The sequence below is a fragment of the Vulpes lagopus genome, chromosome 13 (assembly GCF_018345385.1).
Source record: "Vulpes lagopus strain Blue_001 chromosome 13, ASM1834538v1, whole genome shotgun sequence".
NCBI classification, from domain to species: domain Eukaryota; kingdom Metazoa; phylum Chordata; class Mammalia; order Carnivora; family Canidae; genus Vulpes; species Vulpes lagopus.
The window spans coordinates 29,940,523-29,966,110 of NC_054836.1; the positions used below are offsets into that span (position 1 = coordinate 29,940,523).

General features: G+C 35.1%; 1 protein-coding gene across 2 annotated transcripts in view; it reads right to left on the reverse strand.

Annotated features, from left to right (window-relative positions):
• Positions 1-7,598, reverse strand: part of AGMO (alkylglycerol monooxygenase) — a 334,118-nt gene extending 326,520 nt beyond the window's left edge. The window contains exons 1-2 of one of the 2 annotated variants that reach the window (XM_041727450.1): positions 7,283-7,598; positions 5,117-5,247 (exon numbers count right to left, since the gene is read on the reverse strand). In XM_041727450.1, coding sequence (XP_041583384.1) covers positions 5,117-5,247; positions 7,283-7,405 — 254 coding nt within the window. In that variant the 5' untranslated portion in view covers positions 7,406-7,598. The remainder of the gene's footprint in view (positions 1-5,116; positions 5,248-7,282) is intronic. The other variant, XM_041727449.1, reaches the window with a different exon arrangement.
• Positions 7,599-25,588: the final 17,990 nt, after the last annotated feature.

Sequence of the window (25,588 nt, forward strand, 5' to 3'; positions counted from 1 at the left end):
CCCAAAATGAAATTTTGTACTCAGAACCCACAGATATCTGCCAATTTATACTATTTCATCACTGTCATTAGAGCTGTGTGTCTTGTCTGATTTGGCTAGATAATGCAAAATGGAAGAAAATCAATACAACACTTTTTGTTTCTAATAATCCTGTCTTCTAAGCCAGAAAATAAAACAATATTTGAACAGGATCATTCTAAATATTCTTACAAGCTTCAGAAAGTTATAAATGAATATGGTTGGACTATATATACGGATTTTTCCAAGAAATTATGTTGTTTATTTATTTCAAAATCTCCTAAACCTAGTCCAGGAACTTGCCCTATCTTAAAGCTACTGCCACTTTTGCTCCATCTAGTGGAATATTGATTTTTGCTCAGTATTAACAGAATACGTAATACAACCTCCACCTCCTAAAGACAGATAACATTTGTACTGATAGTTCTTGCTGCGAAATGACATTACATTGATGATGCAATCACTTAATTTCTTTTTACAACAACCAGGAAACCCATGGACTTTTATAAATAGAACGTGGTAAATTTGGAAGAAGCATATTCACTACATTCTTTACTTTGCAAGATGTAAATTACTTGAAGTAATTCCATTTCTCTACTGAATAAGTACAAGGAAGCTTGCTTGCATCATTAGGGAACGTCAGCCTAATAGCAACCTCTGAAATTCCACAATTAACAACAAAGACAAAGTCTATTTACAAAGTTTGAGATAAAAGTTGAGAGGAAATTGGATATTCTCCCCAGCAAATATAATTAACAAACCAACAAATTTCAAAACTGTATTTTCTTCACTTGGAGTGTTAATAAAAATTCAGGTAAATAAAAAGAATATTAATAATGAAATATCGTAATTAACAGTACATAAATGCATTCTCTCTTATTTTGAAAAAGGAATAACTATTTATTAAAGTCCTCACCCAAAATGACAGGCACTGATTTGTTAGTAGTCTGATGTCACCAAAGGCAGTACTGCCTCTGATACCACAGTCTAGTATAAAAACTCAGTATACAATTTTCCTTTATTCTCCAATCCCACCCCAAGGAGTCAAAGTATTTTAAAGAAATTTAATTTCCTCCTAATTTTTTTTTTTTTAATGAATTGAAACTTTCTTGTCAGGAATGGAAAATTCTGTGGCAGTCATGGCCAGTAAAACTGTGCATATGTATGGTTGAATATCGTGGAGCTGGCTCCATAGTAAAAATTGGCAATGACCCATATGTATTAAAAGTGGAGTGTCCCCAACTTATTTGAAAATTTACCTACTTAAATTATCCCTCAGCCTATTGCAATTTGATTTATAATCTGCTGTTTCAACAGACTAAATGAACCCATTAAAAACAAACATACTGTAGATATTTATATCGGGAATAAAATTTCTCTGGGGAGGATGCAATTTATGGAAGCAGAAACATTGGAAGGAAGTAACAAATTGAGGTCCTGGTTTTCTAATGAAGAATTGGAAATTGGGTTCTGCTTAAATAAGCAGGGGGAAAAAAAGAGATGTGATTATTTTTCACTCATTAGCATTTAAGTCAGTAGCAGGATATTTCACAAGTTTTAGATAGATTTTTTTAAAGTAGGTTTAGTAAGTATTTTGTTAAGTTTAATTTTTTATAGCCACATATGCAAGTAATTGATAGGCAGATTATCTACATATGCTACACTACATTTAACTAGTATAAATACGAATATCTGTCTATAACTTCAGAACTAGATTCTAATGAGGAAGAGTCTGTCTACTAGATTCCAGAAGAGCAAAACAGATGCAGGTCTGCCCAGAATCTGGTTCTTAGGACACATGGGCTTTTATTACACGTCACGGTCTGTCTGACAGGCTTATAAACAAGATATAATCTTGTCTATGATTAATATTTTCCCTTACATAAATATTTGAAAGTCACAGTATGTATCTTTTCTATCAATATGCTAAGTATGCTACTAATCTTCAAGATACTTGGACTTTTATGTAATAATGAAATTGAGATCTTCAAACAAACATTGTTTTTCCTCAAAGTCTGCATACAGCATTTCCATTACATGAATGGCAAAGTGGAAAAACATGTTCATGGTTTCACTTTGATTTCCACAATTTCTTTTGTCAGAGGCCATATGCCTACTTGGAATTATTATCCGACATGTAATTCCTCACAAGTAGATTAACAAATGGTACAGTACCATTTTTCTCACAATCATGTATTTTAAGGATGTGGCAAGCCCCTGTTGCTGGTGTAGAAAATGAAATTAGTCCCTTGGAGAGGGTTTGATCAATGCCGTGTTAATCTAAACTTCAGCTGTTAATGATTTGCACGAGGATTCTCCTTGATGCTGAAATATTGTTTTAAGAGTTTCTGTTAAATCCCCCTTCCTGTCTTTTGCTGAAAGGGGATTGAGTGGAGTGGATCCTGTGGATCAGCTTTCCTTCTCTGCTTGTGTGTGTGTGTGTGTGTGTGTGTGTGTGTGTGTGTGTGTGTGTACTTAAATAGGAACAAAATAAATAAGAGTATTTTAAAATTTCTTTTTCAGATCATTCGCTTTGCTGAAATGTTCTAGGTAAAAGGTTATAAAAGATGAAATTCTTATAAAACTTAACAAAAGTATCCACATTTCATAATTTGGAATTGCTGGCCACATCTACAAGAACAACAACAGCAACAAGCATTTTTCTGTTCCCATTCAAAATGCAACTAGGAAAAATATACTCTCCATTCAAGTTCGCAACATTTTACCTTTCTCTCAAAGGGCACCAGGATGAACAGCTTGTGTTAGTTTAAGGAGCCCTTGTGGGTAGTGGGCTGTGAAGGGAAATGTTTCATCCCTGAAGGACTGCTTTGTTTTGATCTCTCCCATTCTCTCTCCTGTCTTTCTTTCTTTCCTTCTCTCCTTCCTCCCCATCTCCCTTATGCTTTGGGGGTTCGTTTTTAGCAAATACACACATACACACACACACACACACACATATACATATATGCAATTATATATATGAAATATATATATATATTTGATTCTTGTATATCCTGTTAAAACCCTGTACCCTGTTTTTTAATCACACTGCTTAGAAGAAATATAGTATTAAGGATGCAGTTTATATTTCTAGTAGTTATCATGTTATGATAAGAGAATAATCTAACTCTGCTTGTTACCAAAGTTCACCTTGAAAAAGTAAAAGTAATGCTGAAACATTCACTCAGCTTGATGTCTCCTTGAGTTCTTAATAAATTCATTCCAACTCAACAAAATGTGTGATCTTTAATTGTACCTGAGGGCAACTCTCAATTATCAAGTTATTCTTACAGTTTGTCAGTTGTCTGATTTCCATAAACCTGTACACTTAACTTCCTCAGAATAAACTACAGTAACCAACTGGGTAGTTTCAATGATCAATTCTACATATCCTTTCAGCATGTTGAATGTATTTCTTGCTCAATTCTGTTCGAGGAGACATGAAACAGAGGAAATTATGTATAATTATGAACTCTTATTTAGCATATTATGGGAATTAACTGCAAATAATTTGAGATACTATCCTCTAATTCTGACAGCAATGTGAAACCATAGGAGTGAATTTTCAGAGTCATTATTATGATAATTATCAGAATTATTACTATTATTTTATACCCACTAGTCTACTTTTCCATAGTAACATTTATGAAAGAAATTTTTACCTTTAGGTTACTTCCTATTAGTTTTTTAGTTTTACTTTCCTATAGTTTTATGCAATTATATGAAATTTTTTTACTTTTCTAAGATATCTTTAGGTTTTATTTTTGAAAAATCTATCTTGGTTTGCCACTGAATGGTTCATAGAAACATTCTGAAGCAATGAGCACTAGTCCGAAATAAAGCTCTTAAAATGGTAAAAGAAGCAATGGGTAAGATGTAGGAATGAGAACATTCATCAGCAAAGCACAGAGTTTTAAGGGAATCTTTGGTCACCCAAAGATTGCCTCTTTGTTAAATCCTCACATATTAAAGAGCTTCCCACGCATTTCTTCTGCTTTCTCCTCTGCCTACATTATAATTTACTCTTCCTAAAAAGTAGTAGGTCATTTATTATTTACTGTTTGGTTCCTTTATCATCTAATCTTATCATCAACATAAAACTATCAAAATATGAAATTAAAAAAAACTAGGATGTACCAGACATCATTCCAGGCATAATAGTTAAAACTATGAAGAAGAACCCTCTTGCTCGCGAATTGCATGCAATTTATCAGGGAGGACTGGAAAGAAAACGGGTAAGCATAATGCCATGTGACAATTCTATATCTGAGGTAAACACAAGATTCCCTGGGACCACAGTGAAGTGATACCTGAAGTACATTGGAGAACAGAAGAGATTCACTGAACAGTGTGACCCTTTAAGAGAAGTCTTTGCTTAGACTTAAGAAATGAATCAGAGTGAGCCACGTGAATGGCTTTCCAAGCAGAGGGAAGCATGTGTGACATCTGGGCAATGGCAAGTGGTAGAGTATGGAAGGAACAAATATTGCAAAGGGGGAAAGAGAATGAAGGGAGCAAAAGTACAGGTAGATAGACAAAGGCTTCTATAGATCATGGGAAAAAAATTCAGACATTATCCTTAGGCAAGATGGAACCTGTGAAAAATTTTCACCAGATCCACATTATGAAAATGTTTGTCTGAAAATGAGCACTAGAGACAACTTGGGAGGCCATGCAGTAATTCAACCCTTTCTGCAATCTTTATTAGGGAGTGTCTGTACCCCAGGTTACATAGCATGTGAATTTGCCTGAGGCAAAATTGATTTTCCAGGAGATAACTAGACCATAACTCAGGGTTGGCCTAGGGTAAGGCAAGTAAAACCTTTACCTTGGGCACAAAATTTAAGGGGCAGCAGTAAACTCAGTAATCAAGATAAGTAATATTTAGAGCAGTATTTAGAGAGTATTAAAAATGTATACAAAAACAAATCTATGCTGAATAAAATATCAAAAATTTAAATAATGACAGAAACTGAATTCTTTGGGGATTTATGTGTATATGTGAAAATAAACAAATTCCCCATATGGTGGGTTCATTTTCCATCTTTCTTAGAGAATTTTAGCTTATTCACTCAGTGTGGCTAACCTACTAACTCACCTTGGAAGCCGAGAAAAAACTCCAGCTGATATTGATGTTAATGCATCATCCAAACGACCTGGTGGCTTCCCTTTGAGAATCCAGCTGATGACCAGTTCAAGAAGCATTAAGGAAATGAAAAATGGAGTTGCCTGGAAAGGAAATGGCACAAAAAAAGATGTTATTGTGCCTGGTATGAAATTCTTCCACATTTCCTGATTAGTCATTCCAGAAGTCAGAGGCCCAGAGTGACATCTCATAGCAGGAGAAGGTATATACTTATCCTACAGGATCATTTCCTCCCAACAGGCAAAGTAATCTATTTATTTTGGATATATATGAAAAAGGTGCTCAAAATCTATCATCCAATTTGGAAATGAAATATAACATAGATGTAACCATGATATTTCTGCCAAGAAAATAATAAGATTAGGATGGACAGGTTTCAAGTTAGAGCTAAAAAAAATACATTTTTAAAAAGATTTTATTTATTTATTTATTTGACAGAGAGAGAGAGCACAAAGCAAGGGGAGTGACAGGCAGAGGTAGAGGGAGAAGCAGACTCCCCGCTGAGCAGGGAGCCTGATGCAGGACTGGATCATTACCTGAATGGAAGGCAGACTTAACCAACTGAGCCACCCAGGTGCCCCTAAAAGTACATGTTAAATAAGTACAAAAATCAGAAGTCTATTATCTCCATGACTAACACAGACCCTCTTTACAAGGCTTCACTTAGGACACATGCATTGCTAGTTTTTCATATTAGAATTACGGGAATGACAAAATTGAAATTGTAGAAACAAAGCATTTTCTTCCAAGTATTTTAGGGAATATGATCACTTAAAATGTGTATTTAAAACATCATTCAGGGGCACCTGGGTGGCTCAGTCTGTTAGGCATCTGCCTTTGGCTTGGGTCGGGGTTTGAACCCCACACCCGGCTCCTCGCTCAGTGGGAAGTATGCTTCTCCCTCTCCATCTGCCTTTATCCTCGCTCATGCTGTTTCTCTCTCTTTCCCTCTCTTGCTCTACACACACTCTCTCTCAAATAGATAAATAAAATCTTGTAAAAAATGTTTAAAAATCTAAAACATCATCCAAGTTTTATTCACTCAGATTTAGTTTTGTGCTATGGTAAGTGTTTTTAGGCTCCACTATGGATAACAAATATTGAACGAAGTTTGGTGTTAAATGCAAAAGGTAATGACTTATGAAGATGTGAGCACCACATTTTTCTCCTTAGAAAACTCAGAAAGGAATAATATCAAATCCTGAAAGTTATGGGTTTCAGTCACTTGGAAACTGGTCATGAGTTCTGAATTTTCTAAACTGAACTCCCAAGAACATATTCTCTGATGTCATTTTTTTTTTCCTTATTTCTGGTCTGAACTAGTAAGTGTTATAGGAACAACTTTGACAGGGTGGGGAACTTAGGTATTCAAGTTCTAATTCTGGATATTTCCACTTCCAATCATAGCCAGGAACCAGAAGTAAAAAGTGCCTCTGAACACTTCAGAATTTCAAAGAAAACTTGGTTCAAGTTCAAACTTAGGAAGTCAGAGTTAGACTCAGCTCTATATCCATTCTGCAGAACTACTCTACTAAATTCAAGAGGAAATAGTTTCCTGGGAGGTGGTTTGCCCTTTAAAACCAAAACTGTTACAAAGTTTACTGATGTCATATAACCATTTGACACTGAGCTTCTGACAGCTAAATTTGTAACACCACTGTATCTATGAAAACTTTGTAAAGTTTTATCACATTCTGCAGTGACATATCCAAGGAAAGAAGTTTAACAGGAGAAATTGGTTACACATACTGTATGGAAATTCAAGTAGAAATTCTAATTGTGTTCCATGCCTTTATAAAACAGAATTGTTTTTTATTAGAATTTAATAATTTGAAGAATGAAAGTGAACAAAAACCCCAGGAAGTGTTTAGCATACTTATTATTTTTTAAAAGATTTTATTTATTTATTCATGAGAAACACAGAGAGAGAGGCAGAGACACAGGCAGAGGGAGAAGCAGGCTCCATGCAAGAAAGCCCAATGTGGGACTCGATCCTGGAACCCCAGGATCACACCCTGGGCCAAAGGCAGGCGCTAAACCCCTGAACCACCTAGCGATCCCCTAGCTTACTTATTATTAAGAAAAAAGCAACAGTAGTCTCTTCCCAGAGAGTCTCACCTGTTTTACATAATCAGGCACCTCTTCCAGTATTTGGAATGACGTTTCATTGGGCTTCATCATGTAAAACATCATGCGAATTCTCTGGGAAACTGAAACATCCTGTTGGGCTTCTGGGTTCATGTCTGCCCTTGTCTGATTCCCAGCTGGAGAATATTTGTGATTCAGTGGTTGAAGCCAGAGGCTGAACAAAGAGGACGAGAGCTGTGCTGCACAGAACAAGCTCTTTGTCAGAGAACAGCTAGAAACAAAGCTCCATGGAGAACACAGCCAAGAGCCTGTGTAGAGACAAGAAAATACGGGGATTAAGACAAGAGTTCAGAGTTCAGCGGTGCAGGACACGTGAGGGAGGGAAAGGGGAGGAATCATGCCCAAATCTAAGATAAACACTGGAGTTTGACTGTAGGTGGAGTAACTTAACATTAAAAAGAAGTGGAAAAACAGACAAACAAAACAAAAACATGATACAGCCTTGGAAAGGGGAAGAAAAAAGTGCTAACAAGTGAAAGTTCACTCTGAAAAAGTGGATGGCAATTCAAGACTCAGATCACGAAAGGAAAATTCTTTTCTTGTTTTCTTTTGTTTTGTTAACTTCATGTTGTGTTCAGTTTGTAGTCTTCCTCGCAGAGTCCTATTTCCTGAAAGGACAGGGTGCTCTAATCTCACTTAGTAAGACTAAGCTCAAAGTCAATAAGCACTGAATATATCACACTGGCTATTGCCTATAGATTTCTGAATTTGTATGATGTTAACTTCTGAATGTTTGCAAACCAATTTAGGGGCATTTGGTTTATTACGTGATCTATCATGTTTAATGGAAACGTGGAACCTTGACTAATCACACTCGTATTCTTCTGAGTGCTTATGGGGACTCTGAAGAATCTGCTAAGATGTTGCTGCATGTCCATATCTGTGTTCTATAGGAGGAGCACAAGTTGATTATGCCTCTTAGGGAGATTAGAGGGCACATTCCACTTTGAATAGTCAATTCTGCTGTTATATGACATACATGCTGATAAAAGTCAGTATATTATGCAAAGCTGTGCAATGAAAACAATGAGGCATATGAGAAAAATGGGATTTGAGTGCAATACTGAAAAGTTTTGTAATGATCCATAAGGAAAAAAAAAGAAGATTGAGACCTGATAAAAATTATAGTACGCTTTTCTACATGTGTGTTACATGGTTAAGAAATGTATAAACACTACAATAAGTATGATACTTCATCTTGAAAAAGACCTAACATTTGTTTGTGGAAGTGGGCATTGGAAAAGTGGTAGAACTTGAGTTATTGTGGAGTCAGCAATGTAACAGATGTTTGCTCCACTCACTATGTGGTTATTAGATAGTGTTCGTCTTTCTTTCTTTCTTACGGCAATTGTAACTTGTGTGTACTGCCATCTTTTAGTTCATTACTTGTTCCTTTGGGTCTTGTTTGTGAATGTTTTCTTCATCAGAATTCAATAGAAATGACCTTCTGTGTTTTCTTCTAGAATGTTTCTAGGATTTTTCAGTTTTTCCTTTAGTTATCTGGACATCAGTTTGCACATGGTATAACGTCATTATTTTATGCTATGCCCTCCCTACCACCCCTGGACAGATCCCAGTTCTTCCCATACCATTATTTAAAGTCAGTACTTACTACACTATTTGTCAATATATCTGCACTGTTTCCAGGCTCTCCACTCTGTTCCATTGATGTATGTATCTATTCTTGTACTGTGTCATGTTGTCTTAATTATTGAACTACCATAATAAATTATAGTGACTTGTAGAGTAACTTTTCACTTATGAATTTTGTTTTTCAAAAATTTTAAAATATTTTTCACATTTGTTCTAGTGGATCTATTTAAACTAAATTTGAAAAAATATATTGGCACTTTAAGTGGGAACTTCATTAAATTCATGGATTGATTTGGGAGAATTGACATCATAAGCACTCAATAAACTTGTCTCAAACAAATGAACATAGACACTACCACCATTTAAGCCTCATTCTGTATTTAAATGATGCTAATGCTAGCTATTGATTCCTTATCCTCTCCATTATTTTTTTTTAAGATTTTATTTTTTAAGTAATCTCTCCCCTGACATGGGGCTCAAGCCCACACCCCAAGATTGAGAGTCACACACTCTGCTGACTGAGCCAGCCAACCACCCATCTTCTTCATTCTTTTTTTTTTTTTCCCTTGTACTGGCACAAGTGGCAAAGTTTCCTGTCTTTTCTTCCTTTTTTCATTAAAAGTTATAAATATGATTGGATGTCTTACCATATTTTTTTCTTACCTATATATGTGAAGAGTACTTTGGTTAAATATAAAATCTCTAGTTCAAAAATTAATTCCCCCTAAAATCAACAAAGACAAAACACTTTGGCTAGAAACCTGTCAGGTGAAGCAAGATATATGGAATAGATGGCTGAAAGCCTATACCAGGAGAGAAAGAGGAAGCCTGAGATAGTTCCAAGGTGCTTTTCTTCCAGGTTTCTCTCCAAAGACTCCTAATCAATGTAGCTTTGCTGGCAGTCCTTTCTTTTATCTAAGTGGAAATGCTTATAAAGAGCCTGATATGAGTGATAAGCATCCCATGAGAATTCTAGACATGACAACTTGCTGCACTAATGCTCTCATTTACAAATAAATCAGAACAAAAAGACATCAGAAGCTTTCTGTATTGAACAGACATAAAACAAACAAAGAAACAACAAAAACAACAACAACAACAACAACAAAAAACGTGATATGAAACTTCTAATGATTTTGATAAGCATCCAGTCAAGGAAGAGAGATCACAGTAATCTGAACAGGGAAAGTTTAATATAAAGAATTGTCAGAAAAAAATAAAAAAAATTAAGAATTGTCAGTCTTGACATAGTCTGTAGAAATATTTTTCTAGATATATCTCATCAGGCAGGAGAAACAAAAGGAAAAATAAACCATTGGGAGTATACCAACAAAAAAGCTTTTTCACAGAAGGGAAAATCATCAACAAAATGACAAGGCAACATACTGAATCAGAGAAGATGTTGGGAAATTATATATCCAATAAGGGTTAATATCCTATATATGTCTATTATATATATATGACATTTTATATATATGTAGATATTTGTGCAACTCAACACTAAAAAATATAAATAATTAGATTTAAAAAAAACTGCCAGAGGACCTGACTAGACATTTTTCCAAAGAAGACACATAGACTGCCAATAGATACAGGAAGAGATGTTCAACATCACCAATCATCAGGAAAATGCAAGTCAAAACCACAATGGGATATCAACTCACAGTTGTCAGAGTGGTTGAAATAAAAAAGGTAAGAAATAAGTGTTGGTGAGGATATGGAGAAAAAGGAACTCTTGTGCACTGTTGGAATGGAAATTGGCATAGCCACTGTGAAAAACAGTGTGGAGGGTCCTCAAAAAATTAAAAATGAAATTATCATATGACTCAGTAATTCCTCTACTGGATATTTACCCAAAGAAAATGAAAGGACTAATTTGAAAAGATACATGCACGCCTATGTTTACTGTAGCACTATTTACAACTGCCAAATTATGGAAGCAACCCAAGTATCTATCCACAGATGAATGGATAAAGAAGAAGTGGTATATACACACAATGGAACACTACTCAGACATAGAAAAGAATGAGATCTTGCCATTTGCAACAACACGGAAGGGCCTAGAAAGCGTAAAGCTAAGTTATTAAGGGCAGGCAAAGACAAATGCCATAAGGTTTCACACATGCGTGGGATTTAAGAAACCAAAGAAATGAAAAAACCCAAAAGAAAAAGACAAAACAGGGACACCTGGGTTGCTCACGGGTTGAGCATCTTGCCTTTGGCTCAGGTCCTGATCCTGGATTCCTAGGATTGAGTCCCACATCAGACTCCTTTCATGGAACCTGCTTCTCTCTCTGCCTGTGTCTCTGCCTCCTCTCTCTGTGTCTCTCATTAATAAATAAATAATTTTAAAAAAAGAGAGAGAGAAAGAAAAAAACAAACAGACTCGAATACAGAGAATAAGCTGTTGGTTGCCAGAAGGGAGATTGATGGTGAGATGGGTAAAATAGATAAAGGGGTTAGAGTACACTTATTGTGATGAGCACTGAGTAATGTAAAAAATTGCTGAATCACTATATTGTACACCTGAAAGTAACATAACATTGTATGTTTATTCTACTTCGTACAGGGGCGCCTGGGTGGTTCAGTCAGTTAGGCATCTTCCTTCAGCTCAGGTCACAATCTCAGGGTCCTGGGATTGAGTCTTGCTTTGGGCTCCCTGCTCACTGGGGAGTCTGGTCCTTCCTCTCCTCCTGCCCCTTCTCCCATTCATGTACTCTCTCTCTCTCCCTCCCCCCCTTTCTCATTCTCTCTTAAATGAATAACATCTTTTAAAAAATTTTACTTCATACAAATAAATAAGTAAATAAAAAAATTATCAGCTATAATAGGGAACTGGAGTAATGAGGGAGTGCCTAACTAAAATTGAAGGAACTCTAAAAAATATAGGAATAGCGGAAGTAAAGAGTAGTCAGTACCCTCAGGGTGGATGGAGGAACTTATTGGAAATTGTGTTGGAAGAGGTCATTAAGAGGACCATGTTCACTACTTGGCCCTCAGACTGGACTCACTCCTGTCTATGGAATGTACAGTCTGCCCACGATGCCCACAGCATTGTGCTTTCAGCAATGATTATCCAGGGTCTGCTTCTGACAAAGCTTAACATCATCTCGCTAGCAAGGAAAAAAATATTTAAAAGACTCGGATCCATTTTCACACTCAGCCAATAAAGTATGAACTTGGAGATGAAAAGAAGTAAAGTTTGTTTTGTTTGTTTGTTTGTTTGTTTGTTTGTTTGTTTGTTTTGAGAGGGAGAGAGCCCTCAATTCGGGGAAGTGGAGTGGGGCAGAGGTGAGGGACAATATTAAGCAAGCTCCACACTTAGTGCAGAGCCTGACACAGGGCTCGATATCTTGACTCAGATCATGATTGAGCTGAAATAAAGAGCAGACGGTTAACTGATTGAGCCACCCAGGCACCGCGTCTGAGAAGCAATAGGCCTCTAGCTAACACAAGACGTGATGCTTTTTAGTAATTACAGAAATTCTTCATCACAGACTCTTCTTAGCCTTAATGTTTACAAAATTATAAATCATGTAAAAATAATTTTTAATGAAATGTGCATTAGAAGAGGAGGGAGAGAATCTCCACTTACTATCCTGCATTTTATTTTAGCATTTAACATTTTAGACTAATATTAAGTCTGAGTTCAATGTGACTTTTTTTTCCCCTTGAGTTACTCAGTTCTGCCTCTTGGATGGTTGTGAAATATTTTTGTGCTCTTGAAATTAAATCATTTTGGTGTGTTATTTCTTCTTCCTATAGGTATATCTTGAAGAAGCAGGTCTCTTAAACCTCAGATTCCAAATCTTCCTTTACTCCATGGAAATTTTCTGCTATTTTATTTTTCCTATTATTTTTGTTTCATTTATTTTTTTATACTTCTTCACAAATGTAATTTATATTTATCAGATCCCATTTGTCTCCACATCCATTTACTGTCTCTGAGCATTTTCATTTCTTATTTTCTAAGGCTCTCTAACTGATTCGTTCAAACCAATACTTTTGGTATATTTTTTCTTCACTATTTCTTCTGGCTCTACTCTAAATTCTACAATGACATTATTTGTTTTCTTAAACTCTTTCCTTAACTCTCTTAGTTGCCCTATTATGTCTATTGCTTATCACATAATTTCACTTTCCTTCAAATTTATGTCCTATTTAACTTCTTTATGTGCATACAACAGTTCTGCCTAAAACTATTCTTAATTTCCGGGGGAATTATAAGGAAGTCCTTCACCTAATTTTGGCATCCTCTTTCCCTGCCCTCATTTTCAATTTGTTTAACCTTGGATGGATATGTCTTTTCATACATCCCCCACCTCTAAAAGATGTGAATAACTATTTCTTGGTGATATACCTCTAACTATACATGGAGCTTCAGAGTTTAGGTTTATCTCATCAGTTTAGCTTAAGTAAGTGGAGGAGGGGCTATGAATATGGTCAGTCTCTACCAATCTCTGAATATTTTTTATTGGTTTGGAACTGTTGTATTGCTGGCCAGTTTTCCTTAATTTGATTCTTGCTCTTTGGCCTCCTCTACTCCAGTCATACAAAAAGACCATTTAATATGTAATCTCTGTAATTTCTATCTATTGAGGCTGGAGAAGGTTGATGGTCTATTATGAAGGGCTTCCAGCCAGAAAATTTTGCCTTTTGATTTTGGACAATTTGACAACAGGGAAAAATGAGATTTTGTTTACAGAAAATCTTCTCAGTCCCTGTCTTTTCTCTTCTGTGAGAAATTCTCTACTCCCTGCCACCCCAGAGGGTTCCATCCTTCTCTGGGGTCATTGGCCGTAAAGACCAAAGTGACTCCACCATATTTCTTATCACCAGTCCTGACCATTTGCAGATTACAGAGTTTATCTAATATAGCAGAGGGATCAAACTCTGCTTTTGAAAAACTGGGTTGGAGAAGTCATCTTTCTACTAAGCATTAAGAATAACACATCAAGGTTGAATTTCAAGGTAGATGCAAGAAAGGGGACCCTGACACATATTCCTTTTGTTTCTGTTGTTTTTATAAGGACACCAGTCCTATCAGATTAGGATTCCACCTTTGTGACCTCATTTAACCTTAGTTACTTCCAGGTATAGTCATATTGGGGGGCAGATCTTGAACATCTGAATTTTGGAGAGTCACAATTCAGTCCATAACATTTCTCCACATATCCTTCTCTTTAATTATTTGAGACAACTTCTTCTCTTACACCACCATCTTTAAAATTTTATTTTTCTGAGATTATAGAAACTATATATATTCACTATAGAAATATAGAAAAATGAAGAACATACTCAAGAAAAAAGTCATCATAATCCCACCATATTAGTGCTTTATTAATATTTTAATGTATATCCATATTTAAAGTTTTCTCAGGTTCATTATGTTAATAAATGAGTCCACACTCTATGTGTAATTTTAGGTGCAATTTTCTAAAAATTGGAAGCCCCAGGATGAATGACAAAGCCTAAAAAGAGCAGGTATTTTAGTCTCTGAACCACTACCCAGGAGAGCTCTCCATCCATTTAGAATATTATATACGCAAACTTTAAACTTATAATGTGTTTTGTGTTTCACTTGGTATAGTTCCCTAATGTTGACAAAAAGCACTGGAGGGTTTTGAACAAAAGCGTCACATAATCTGAGGTAGGTATTAAAACCATCAGTCTAGGGGCCTCTGGGTGTCTCAGTGGTTGACCGTCTGCCTTAGGCTCAGGGCGTGATCCTGGGGTTTTGGGATTGAATCCAGCAACAGCCTCCCCACAGGAAGTCCCTCTCCCTCTGCCTATGTCTCTTCCTCTCTCTCTCTCTGTGTCTCTCATGAATAAATAAATAAAATCTTAAAACAAAACAGAACAAAAAACAAAACAAAACATCAGTCTGGTTTCCATGTGAAGAATAGATTTTAAAGGGGCAGGAGCCTGCACAGAAGTGAGTGAGGTGGTCCAGGTACCACATGTGACTTTCACTAGGATGGCTTCTCCAGAAGTAGTGAGAAATGGAAAGGCTCTGGATACATTTTGATGGTAAAGTTGACAAGGTTTACTAACAGACTGGATGAGGAAATGTGTAGTTTCAAAAGTTTTGTTTAAGCAAATGAAAGAAGAGTTGTTGTTTACTACAACAGACAAATTGAGGGATTTGGCTTTAAACATGATATGTCTGCAGACATCTAAGTGGAGATGAGTCCAGCAGTTGGATATATAAATCCGGAGCTGAAAACTCAAAATAGGAGAATTAGCTATGAATAGAAAGAAGTGCTCACAAGAATAGAATAGCTACAAGCCAAACATAAGGACGATTTCCACATATAGACTGTTCAACCATGTCTGTATGCATAAATAATACACATTTTAATTTGAAAACCATTTTTGTTACATTGATTTTATTTGCATGACAAAATTTTTGTAGTTCAAATACAGAAAACATAAAATATAATCTTCACATCACTATGAAATAGTCTCATTGCAGAAGTAATTGAAATAATCTTTCCTATTCCTATTTTAAGATAGAGTTAGAAAGCATACATTCTAAGAAACTGCCAAACTGGCTTTCCAAAGTGTACGTACCATTAAGCATCCCCACCAGCATGAGACTTCCAGTTGCTCTGCATGCTTTCCAGTCTTTGGCATATGCAGGCTTATTTTTATTTTTCATTATCTTTTTTCATATTTAAAAGGCTGCATAATTTGTGGCAAATATATTGTCATAACACAAAGTTCATTATTTTCATCCTTACATATTTTGAGGGCAATTAAAAAAAATAATATAGCTATTTGCTGCTAAAATTTTAATATTGTCTCTAAGAGCCTTTGAATCCTTTGTATTAATACTTTTCACTTAAAAATGGCACCATGTGAAACTTAAATCAATCTCTATTTTCTTAGATCAGATTTTATTACTTTTGGCCAAAGTCCTTTCCACGACTTAGAAGGCAAAGATCAGGTATGATCTTTAAGAAATTTATGGCATACGCTTGAGTTCAGAGCATAAAAAACAAATAGTATTTCAGAAGTTATTTCTTTAAAATCCCATCAAGCTAATACATCTCATTGTTATTTTAACAGTAGTCAGTGCCAAAAGAGCAACTCAGAGTGCTGCACACATATCAGTGTCAGAATGGATGTAACTCGCTCTTTATAGGATTGATTTTGAGTCAATGCTGGAATTAACCCAAATGCACAGTGCCGAATAAAAGAATGTGTAAGATCTCAAGAGTATTTCTTAAAATAGCTCATGAGGTTCTCTGCAAAGAGAAGAATTTATTTTGGAAAATAAGTTTGGAAAATACAAAATAATGCATATACTGCTTAGAAATTAATCTCACGTGGAATAAATATTTCAAAGGTTCTGACAAGTCCAGCAGCAAATACATTTATTTGAATTTGCTCAATTTGGAGTTTATCAATTGTAATTTACGCAGAATTCTTTTTACTCTCACACTTGCGAATACCTTGTGTAGCATATATTACATACTGCCTGGTTTGGGGATTGCTATTTAAATTAGGGTCTCTGTACAGCCATTTCTCTTTCAGGTAAAGAATAGACACATATCTCTGGTAATGGTAATTATCGCTTATAATCTAAGGGAGAAATCACTATGAAAGACTTGTATATAATTCAAAATAAGTAAAAAGACAAGATTAGTGTTCTACCCTACATACAAAAGTGTGTTTCTAATAATACCAGCAGATCAGACAAAGTCCTTTACCTAAATATCCATCACAGGAACTGCTGCCTGCTGATGAAAGGACCTGTGAACCTTCTTTTATGAAGCAGAGTTGAAGCAATTCATCGAAGACATAAATCCAGGTCTTATCATTCTCTAGGACATGTGGTTAGGAATTTCTCCCTAGTTTCAGTACCAAGAATAATGTGTTTCTCCTGAACAGCACTGGTGCTATTTAATTTTATGGATGCAATGAATCACCTACCTAATCATGTTTCCCACTTCAGATAGTTTAATATGTAGCTTAGTGCCAAATTTATGGCAGAAATCTAGCCAGTGTATAGCACTCAAGTGGTAGCATACCAAACTCACCCCTGGATCCATATTGATTCCTGCCTATATTTTCCTTACTTAATTTTTATCACCTATTTTACTCTGTATGATTGAGCTTTATTGAGTGTACTGGTGTTAGATATTTTAATTCCATCTTGTCATGAAGTGAAGAGAAGTTAAGAGATTGTTTAATGAGTAAAAAGAGCAATTTTCTAGTTAGTGCCTCATTTTGACAGACATTCTCAGGGAGATACCTGTAAATTTTTATTATCCTCACAAAAGCACATATTGTAATTAAGAAGACTTAGTATCTGCTGGGATCAGGCTGCTGGTGATGTCAATGGAAAAAATTAAAGATGTTTAGGAACTAATTCATGATCCAAATCCAGACTGATGAATTTTTCATTGTATTTAATTTTTATTTCAAGAATTATCACCCCAAAAGATACATATCAATACTTTTGGGGGTTTTTTTTCATATCAATACTTTTGACACATAGCTGACTTTTACTTCAGACTTTTTCTTGGTGGAAGGGGATTAAACTTATTCTGCATTTTGGATAAGGAAGGAACCATGCCACTATGTACTTCAAAAACCTAATGAGGATATCTGAACCCTCAGCTTGGGGTGCAACAAATAAAGGCCTACCATAGCATTAGAAAAAGCAGTTAATAACACATGCTTCCGCATGATCTCTCCATGTCCTCCTTCCGAGGAAGTTCAGGAGAACCCAGAGGAGGATTCTTGTTGGAAAAGGACAGTCCCAACTTACTGATGTAATCCGAATGTATAACTTTGTCCTCGGTGAGGCTGGATGACTCCACCACATTACCAGAATTAATGTGAACTATAATGAATCACTGTGATATTGTTGCTCTCACCAAGTAAAGGATCCTTGTGTCCCATTTGCAATCAGAAGTATTTGAAAGACACTTGTTCACTTTTACTGCTACCACTGGAAAATTAATCGCCCTCTTCAGAGGAATGAATTGGTGGCCTCCTGATCTGATTGCTACTATTTTCCATTCATGGAAAAAAAAGACCAAACAAATCACTCCTAAGTCATAAGGATTTTTCATAAAAGGCAAGACATCTCACACAAACATATTCAAAGCCACATATTTTCTGCACCTTCCCTACTGTCTAGGTCTACATCCAAATTGAAAATTTCTACTCCTCAAAAGCCATTGTTAAGAAGATGCAAAGATGGCCCAGACTGGGAAAAATTATTTTACAAATCTTATATTTGATAAAAGACTAGGGTCCAAGATCAACAAATAACTCAAAATTCAAAAGAACCCAGTTTAATAATATTTTTTTAAAGATTGTATTCATTTATTTGTCAGAGAGAGAGTACACAAGCAGGGGGAGCAGCAGGCAGAGGGAGAGGGAGAAGCAGGCTCCCCAGTGAGCAGGGAGCTCAGAGTGAGACTATATCCTAGGACCCTGGGATCATGACCTGAGCCAAAGGCAGATGTTTAAGGGACTGAGCCACCCAAGCATCCCTAAAAGCAACCAACTTTATTTTTTATTTATTTTTTTAAAGGTTTTATTTATTTACTCATGAAAGATACAGAGAGAAGCAGAGACATAGGCAAAGGGAGAAGCAGGCTCTCCACAGGGAGCCTGATGCGGGACTGGATCCCAGGACCCCGGGATCATGACCTGAGCCAAAAGCAGATGCTCAATCACTGAGCCACCCAGGTGCCACTAAAAGTAGCCTAATTTAAAAAGAAATTTGAATAGGCATTTCACTAAAGATTATTCAGATGGCAAATCAACACCTAAACAATCAGTGTCATTAGTTATTACAGAAATGCAAATTAAAACCACTACAGATCTATTAGAAAGGATATTTAAAAGCCTGGTGAGACTGTTTGTGATGCTGTGGGAGAAATGAGACCCTGATGGGAATGGAAAATCATACATACCATGATGGAAAGCTATCAGGCAGATTCTTTAAAAATTTCAATATACACTAACCTTATGGTCTATCCATATAACTCCTAGAAATGTACCTAAAAGGAATGAAAACTACCCACCATGCAAATACCTGTACACACATGTTCACAGCATATTTATTTCTTTTTATAACAGACAACACTCAGTAATCCATTGGTTCAATATATAGCATGCCAAATATAACCATGGCCACATTGGGTTGCCAGGGAATATTCAGCAGTTCTGACATATTTCACTGAACAGCCTCTACCTTGATGTTTCTCTTTCTTATTTTTCATATTCAGTTTAACATCAATTCCTGTAGATTGTACTAGCAAACAAGTAGGTATTGGACCTACTTGTAAGTTGTGAAGTCAAATAGTGGGTCATGAGTAGAATTTTTACAATAAAGTAGGAAGAAAGATAATTAAAATTCTTCCAAATGTCAACATTTTTTATCAGGTATATAAATAAGTATAATTTCATGAAATTTCATTACAGTTACATACATACCAGTCACTGAGACACATATCTTGCAAGTTGAAATTTTATTTTTGTTTAAATTTAAGTTACAGTTTAAAAAAATTGAAAACCATACCTCCAAATCTGACCCCTTTCCTTTTCTACTGTTAATTATCCTCAAACCTCCTTTATGTCTCTCCAGCATCATTATAATTATCTTTTATGACACCTATCTGCTTTCTCTGCAACATGCTTTGAATCTGCTGCCTACACAATAATTAGAAAAATCTTTCTAGAATGTTAATAATATTGATCATTTTTCAACTTAAAATTTTACATTCCCTTTCATTGCTTTTGAAACAAAATACAAATTCCCATGCCCATCTTACCAGGATTTGAGTATATACCATGAACCAGCTCCTAGCAATCCCAGCAACAATCTCATCACATGCCTCCACCTTCTTCATTTCATTCTCTGTGATTTTTCTGTCAGTCTCTCAAATGCACCTCAGCACCTTCAAGCTTATTTTTGCCTCTTCCTTAAATATTTTTCAGGTCCTCTTAGTATCCTTGGATCCCTCCCTCTCACTCTTCATGAATACTGTATATGCCTTCCTAATGGTTGTCTTTGAATACCAGCTGGCTCCTGAATATCTCAGTGGAATGCTACATTCATACCTAGAATGTGACATGTCAGTATTGAGCTTATCATTGTTTATCATTGCCCCGTCCTCTCATCACCATTGTCAAAACTGTGATCTGTCCTATATCATTACTTTTGTGAAGGCTGCCACTTTTTAGAGTATAGATGTTTCTATAGAGTTTAGATACATCCTAAGCCCTCCCACTCTCACATCCATTCTATCTCCAAGTCTTGCCTTTCTGCTTCTCCCGACACTGTCGGTTTTCAACTAAATGGCTTAGCATATCAGCTTTTCATTCAAGACAGATACAGAGAGAGAGAGAGAGAGAGAGAGAGAGAGAGAGAGAGAATGTTTGAAATACACCATTTCATAGGATTTTCTAACTTCATAGATCTTATTATCATACTATGACATAATTTGCAGCAACTGCGCTTATCTCTATGACTGTGAAATGTCCTATTGTGTGCATTTGTGGCAGGTAGTGAATTGAATTGGGAGCGCAAATCATTCCTGCATTAGGACAGAGGCATCTCAGCCCAACAGCGAAGGGAACACAGATGGCAAATTCTAGTTTCAAATTAGTTTCAACCTGCAGCAGAGTTTAGGACAGAGGCCTCTCAGCCCAACAGCAAAGGGAACACAGATGGCAAATTCTAATTTCAAATTAGTTTCAACCTGAAGCAGAGTCTCCTATAAGTATGCATCAATGCTGTACTTATTCTTTTTAAAAATCCGCTAATACATTAATAACTCTAAAGACTCTACTAAAAAACTACTAGAACTGATAAATGAATTCAGTAAAGTTGCAGGATACAAAATTAATATACACAGAAATTGGATGAATTTCTATGTACTAATAATGAAGTAGCAGAGAAATTAAGAAAACATCCTGTTATACTGTCTCAAAAATAATAAAATACCTAGGAATAAACTTTACCAAGGGATGAAAGACTTGTACTCCAAAGACTATAAAACAATGGTGAAAGAAATTGAAGATGACATAAATAAATGGAAAGGTATTCAATGCTCATGGACTGGAAAAAACAATATTGTTAAGTGTCCATATTACCAAAGAAATTTACAAATTTAATGCAATCTCTATCAGAATACCAACAGCATTTTTCACAGAACTAAAATAAATAATCCTAAAATTTTTATGAAACTACAAAAATTCCCAAATGGCCAAAGCCATCTTGAGAAAGAAGAACAAAGCTGGAAGTATCTCAACCCCAGATTTCAAGTTATACTATAAAGCTGTAGTAATTAAAACAGTATGGTACCGGCACAAAAATATACACACAGGTCAATGGAACAGAACAGAGATCCCAGAAATAAACATATGATTATATGATAAATTAATCTATGACAAAAGAGGCAAGGCCATACAAGGGGGAAAAGACAGTCTCTTCAACTTATGGTGCTGGGAAACCTGGATAGCTACATGCCAAAGAATGAAACTGGACCACTTTCTTGCATCAAACACAAAGACAAACTCAAAATGGATTAAAGACCTGCATATGGGACTTGAAACCATAAAATTCCTAGAAAAGAAGATAGTATTTTCTTTGACATCTGCTGTAGAAACATTCTTCTAGATATGTTTCCTCAGGCAAGGGAAACAGAAGAACAATTCAACTACTTTTGGACAGCAAAGAAGGTCATCAGTAAAACAAGGCAACCTACTGAATGGGAGAAGATTCTTGGAAATGATATATCCAAAAGGGGTTAATATTCAAAATATATAAAAATGTATACAACTCAATACTAATACTACCAATAATAATACAATTAAAAATGGACAGAGGACATGAATAGATATTTTTCCAAAGAAGACATACAAATGGCCAACGGATATGTGCAAAGATGTTCAACATCACTCAGCATCAGGCAAATGCAAATCAAAACCACAATGAGATATTGTTAAAATACCTGTTAAAAGAAATAGTACCAAAGATAAGAAATAACAAGTATTAGGGGGCATATAGGGAAAAGGGAACCCACTGTTGATGGGAATGAAAGCTGGTGCAGCCACTGTGGAAAACAGTATGAGAGTTCCTCAAAAAATTATAAATAGAATTACTATATAATCAAGTTATTTCACTACTAGGTATTAATCCCAAGAAAATAAAGGCACTAATTCGAGAGGAGGCATGCACCTCTATGTTTCTTGTAGCATTATTTACAATAGCCAAAAAATGGAAGTAGCCTGTCTACATTGATAGAAAAATGGATAAGAATTATGTATATATGTACAATGGAATATTACTCAGCCATAAAAAAGCTTGAGCTCTTGCCATCTGCAACAACATGGTTGGATCTACAGGGTTTAATGCTACGTGAAGTAAATCAGAAAAACAAGTACTGTATGATTTCATTTGTACATGGAATTTAAAAAACAAAACAAATGAACAAAGAAAAAAAGACAAAGCTGGTGGTTGCTAGAGGGGAAATGTGTGTCAGGATAAGTGAAATACGTAAAGATGATTAGCATACTTATCTTGATTAGCACTGAGTAATGTATGAAATTGTTAAATCATTATATTGTACTCTACACCTGAAAGTGATATAACACTATAGGTTAATTATACTTCAATAAAAAAGGAAAGGTAAAATTCATTAATACATGATTTGTACTAGTCTTTTTCTGTCCTCAATCTACCTTTTTCAATATACTTTTAGGATAAGAATTATTTGACAGCTCTGTTTAAACTATCAGTCAATTTAAATATTTTTTCTTAAATTTATTTGTAATATTCCTTGAAAAAAATTGTGAATTTTCCTACATGTCTTCTTTCTCAGGAAGCATATCTGCCAATTAAGATACTTAATATTTTATCTCTAAAACAGTGGATGTTCCTGAAAGTCTTCAAATACATAGATATGTGGTGTTTTTCTGATAAACATATCTTGAGGTAAATTAATAAATATTGCACCTCTCCTCCATGGACAGTAAGGCTGCTCACTTCTATTAAAATTTTAAATGAATTAAGTATCTGGAAATATTTAGACAAATATAGTTTATCAATTATATGTGGAATAATGTGCACCACCAAAGTGGAAACTCTTGGGGACATCAAAAGAATATCAAAATCTTAATACTGTCATTACTAGTAAAGGAAGTGAAACTGTAATTAAAGTCCTTCTACCAATAAAACTCCAATCCATGGGGTTCCATGATAGAATTCCAATAATTGAACAACCATTCCCTGGAAAATTACAGGCAAATTAAATTAGAAATATAAGGGCAAATAGAAAGATACTTTCATAAATGTAAGTAGAAAATACATGCAAAGGAAGTATATCAGGGAACCATGTTTTCTAAGAACCAAGTAACCACTATCCACAGAAGTGATCATCTACCGAGAATATTGTCATTTGGACTTCTGACATTTACACATTTCCTACTGTATTGTAGAATCTCATAGCCCTGGATACTTGCTACTAAGTCAAGGGGCCCCTCAATCTATAGTATGTTTATTATATTTTAATTCCTGAGGGGAAGCATCTAGTTGACCACACTTTTGTTATTTGCAGAAGCTGTGGTTTGCAGATGTATAAAAATAAATCAATATGGGACTCTGAAAAAAAAGTTAAATGACAACCTGAGTAATGATAAAATATATATTCCTGCTGCATATACATATCATTTAGTATTCCTATGCTAAATGATATCAAAGGAAAAACACTGATATGTCTACAGATGAAGAACTTCATGTTCATAAAGAAAGCAATATTAAGTCCAATACTGAGTTTATTGCCAACTGATTTTTAATAGTTTGCTTTATTCAAGAAATGTTCTCATTCATGTACTTCATAAATAAATTATCATTTGCTTTTAAGTTCTTTTTGTTATTAAATTTTTTATTAAATGTTAAATATTTAATGATATTTTTGTTGTTTTACTTTTAAAAAATACCATCTATAGAAAATATTATTGAGCATTTATGTTTATAATATAAAATTTCTTCTATAAAATTGTATTAATATTTAAGTAAAATTAAAGACATTTAACAATCTAGCATTTTTTTTCAAAATTGATAGTCTTATAACTAAAGTTTGACTAATATTATATTATTTTATTTAATATTTATCTCATGAGGAATATATTATCCCATTTAACAAATGAGGGAACTGGATGTGAGGAGTACTTAAATTATTCAAGGTCATATTTATAATTTAAATGTGAGCAAAGTCAAAGATAATTATGCTGAAGGTAAACACAGCAGTTTTTTAAACCAGCACTTTCTTAAAGGTGACAAAAATAAAAGACCTAACTCTGAGGAGCCTGCACTTCCATTAGTGATAATCATATGAGCCCATCCTTGGGATATTATGTGTATGGTGCGTACCAAAAAATGACTGTAAAGGGGACAACAAAGAAGAGGTAAAATGTAGTTTACTGAATGGCTGGGGAGGGTATGAAAACTGAAACAGTGAAGTCTGATTCAAACAATAGGAATATTTTAAAATATGAATTATGAAGTAAAAAAGAAAAATTTCTAACTTCAGTATGCTTTACATTAAACTCTTTTTACATTCTATTTGGTGGGAATTATTTACATGTCTAAAAGACTTAATGATACCATCAGACTTGAATGGGATCAGAAACTTAGCCCACTTTAAAAGCTGGCTTATTCTATATAATATAGATCTATTCCTGATCTATAGACACTTCAAAACAGAGAATCCTCAGATGCTATTGGTTTGAGTTTCTGAATACTGGACCCAAACTAAACACAACTCATAAAGTACAAATTGAAAAGAAGCTAAGACAAAACAACGTGAAATCAGCAGCCATTTACCGGATTTGAAATACTATTTCGGGGGATGCCTAAGTAGCTCAGTGATTGTCTGTCTGCCTTCAGCTCCGGGCATGATCCCAGGGTCCTGGGGTCGAGTCCCACATCAGGCTCCCTGCATGAAGCCTGCTTCTCCCTCTGCCTGTGTCTCTGCCTCTCTCTTTTTGTATCTCTCATGAATAAGTAAATAAAATCTTTTAAAAAAATGAAATAGTACTCAGAACTGAGCCACTGGAATTTATTTCTATCACTTAACATTATCTTGGAATATTAAAACAAACTAACAAAAAAGAGAACACCCTTGAAAGGGTGACTCATATTGTTTTCCAACTATTTGCAGACTATATCAAAACTGGCAGTGGTCTATTTTTAGGGCTCTATGTGACAATTATTATTAGTTTAGTTACCAAGTATAGCACAGACTCTTGGTACAGAGAATGCCAAATCAAAAGCTAAATTTTGGCCAGCATCCATAGGTAGGTGTGGTTTTGCTCTTGGTATGTGTGTGTTACACTTTAAAAAAATGGCATGGACATATTTAAAGAAAATGGAATATGGATTAGGACATCATGACTGAACCAAGTTGCTTGGTAAAGTGTCTAAGTCAATGAATGCTAAATCAAAGCTTAATTTAATTTCATTTATTAACATGCTACATTATAAAATTCAAGCAGTCAGATTCATGGAGGTTGTAAAAGTGTTAAATATAATAGCTACTATCACTTGAACTTCAATTTCCTAAAAGTTCCTTTACAGGAAAATCAGGTACTCAATGCCAATAGCCTTCTCCTCATAAAGTTGTAGTGTAGTCTAGGAAAATAGCTACAAAG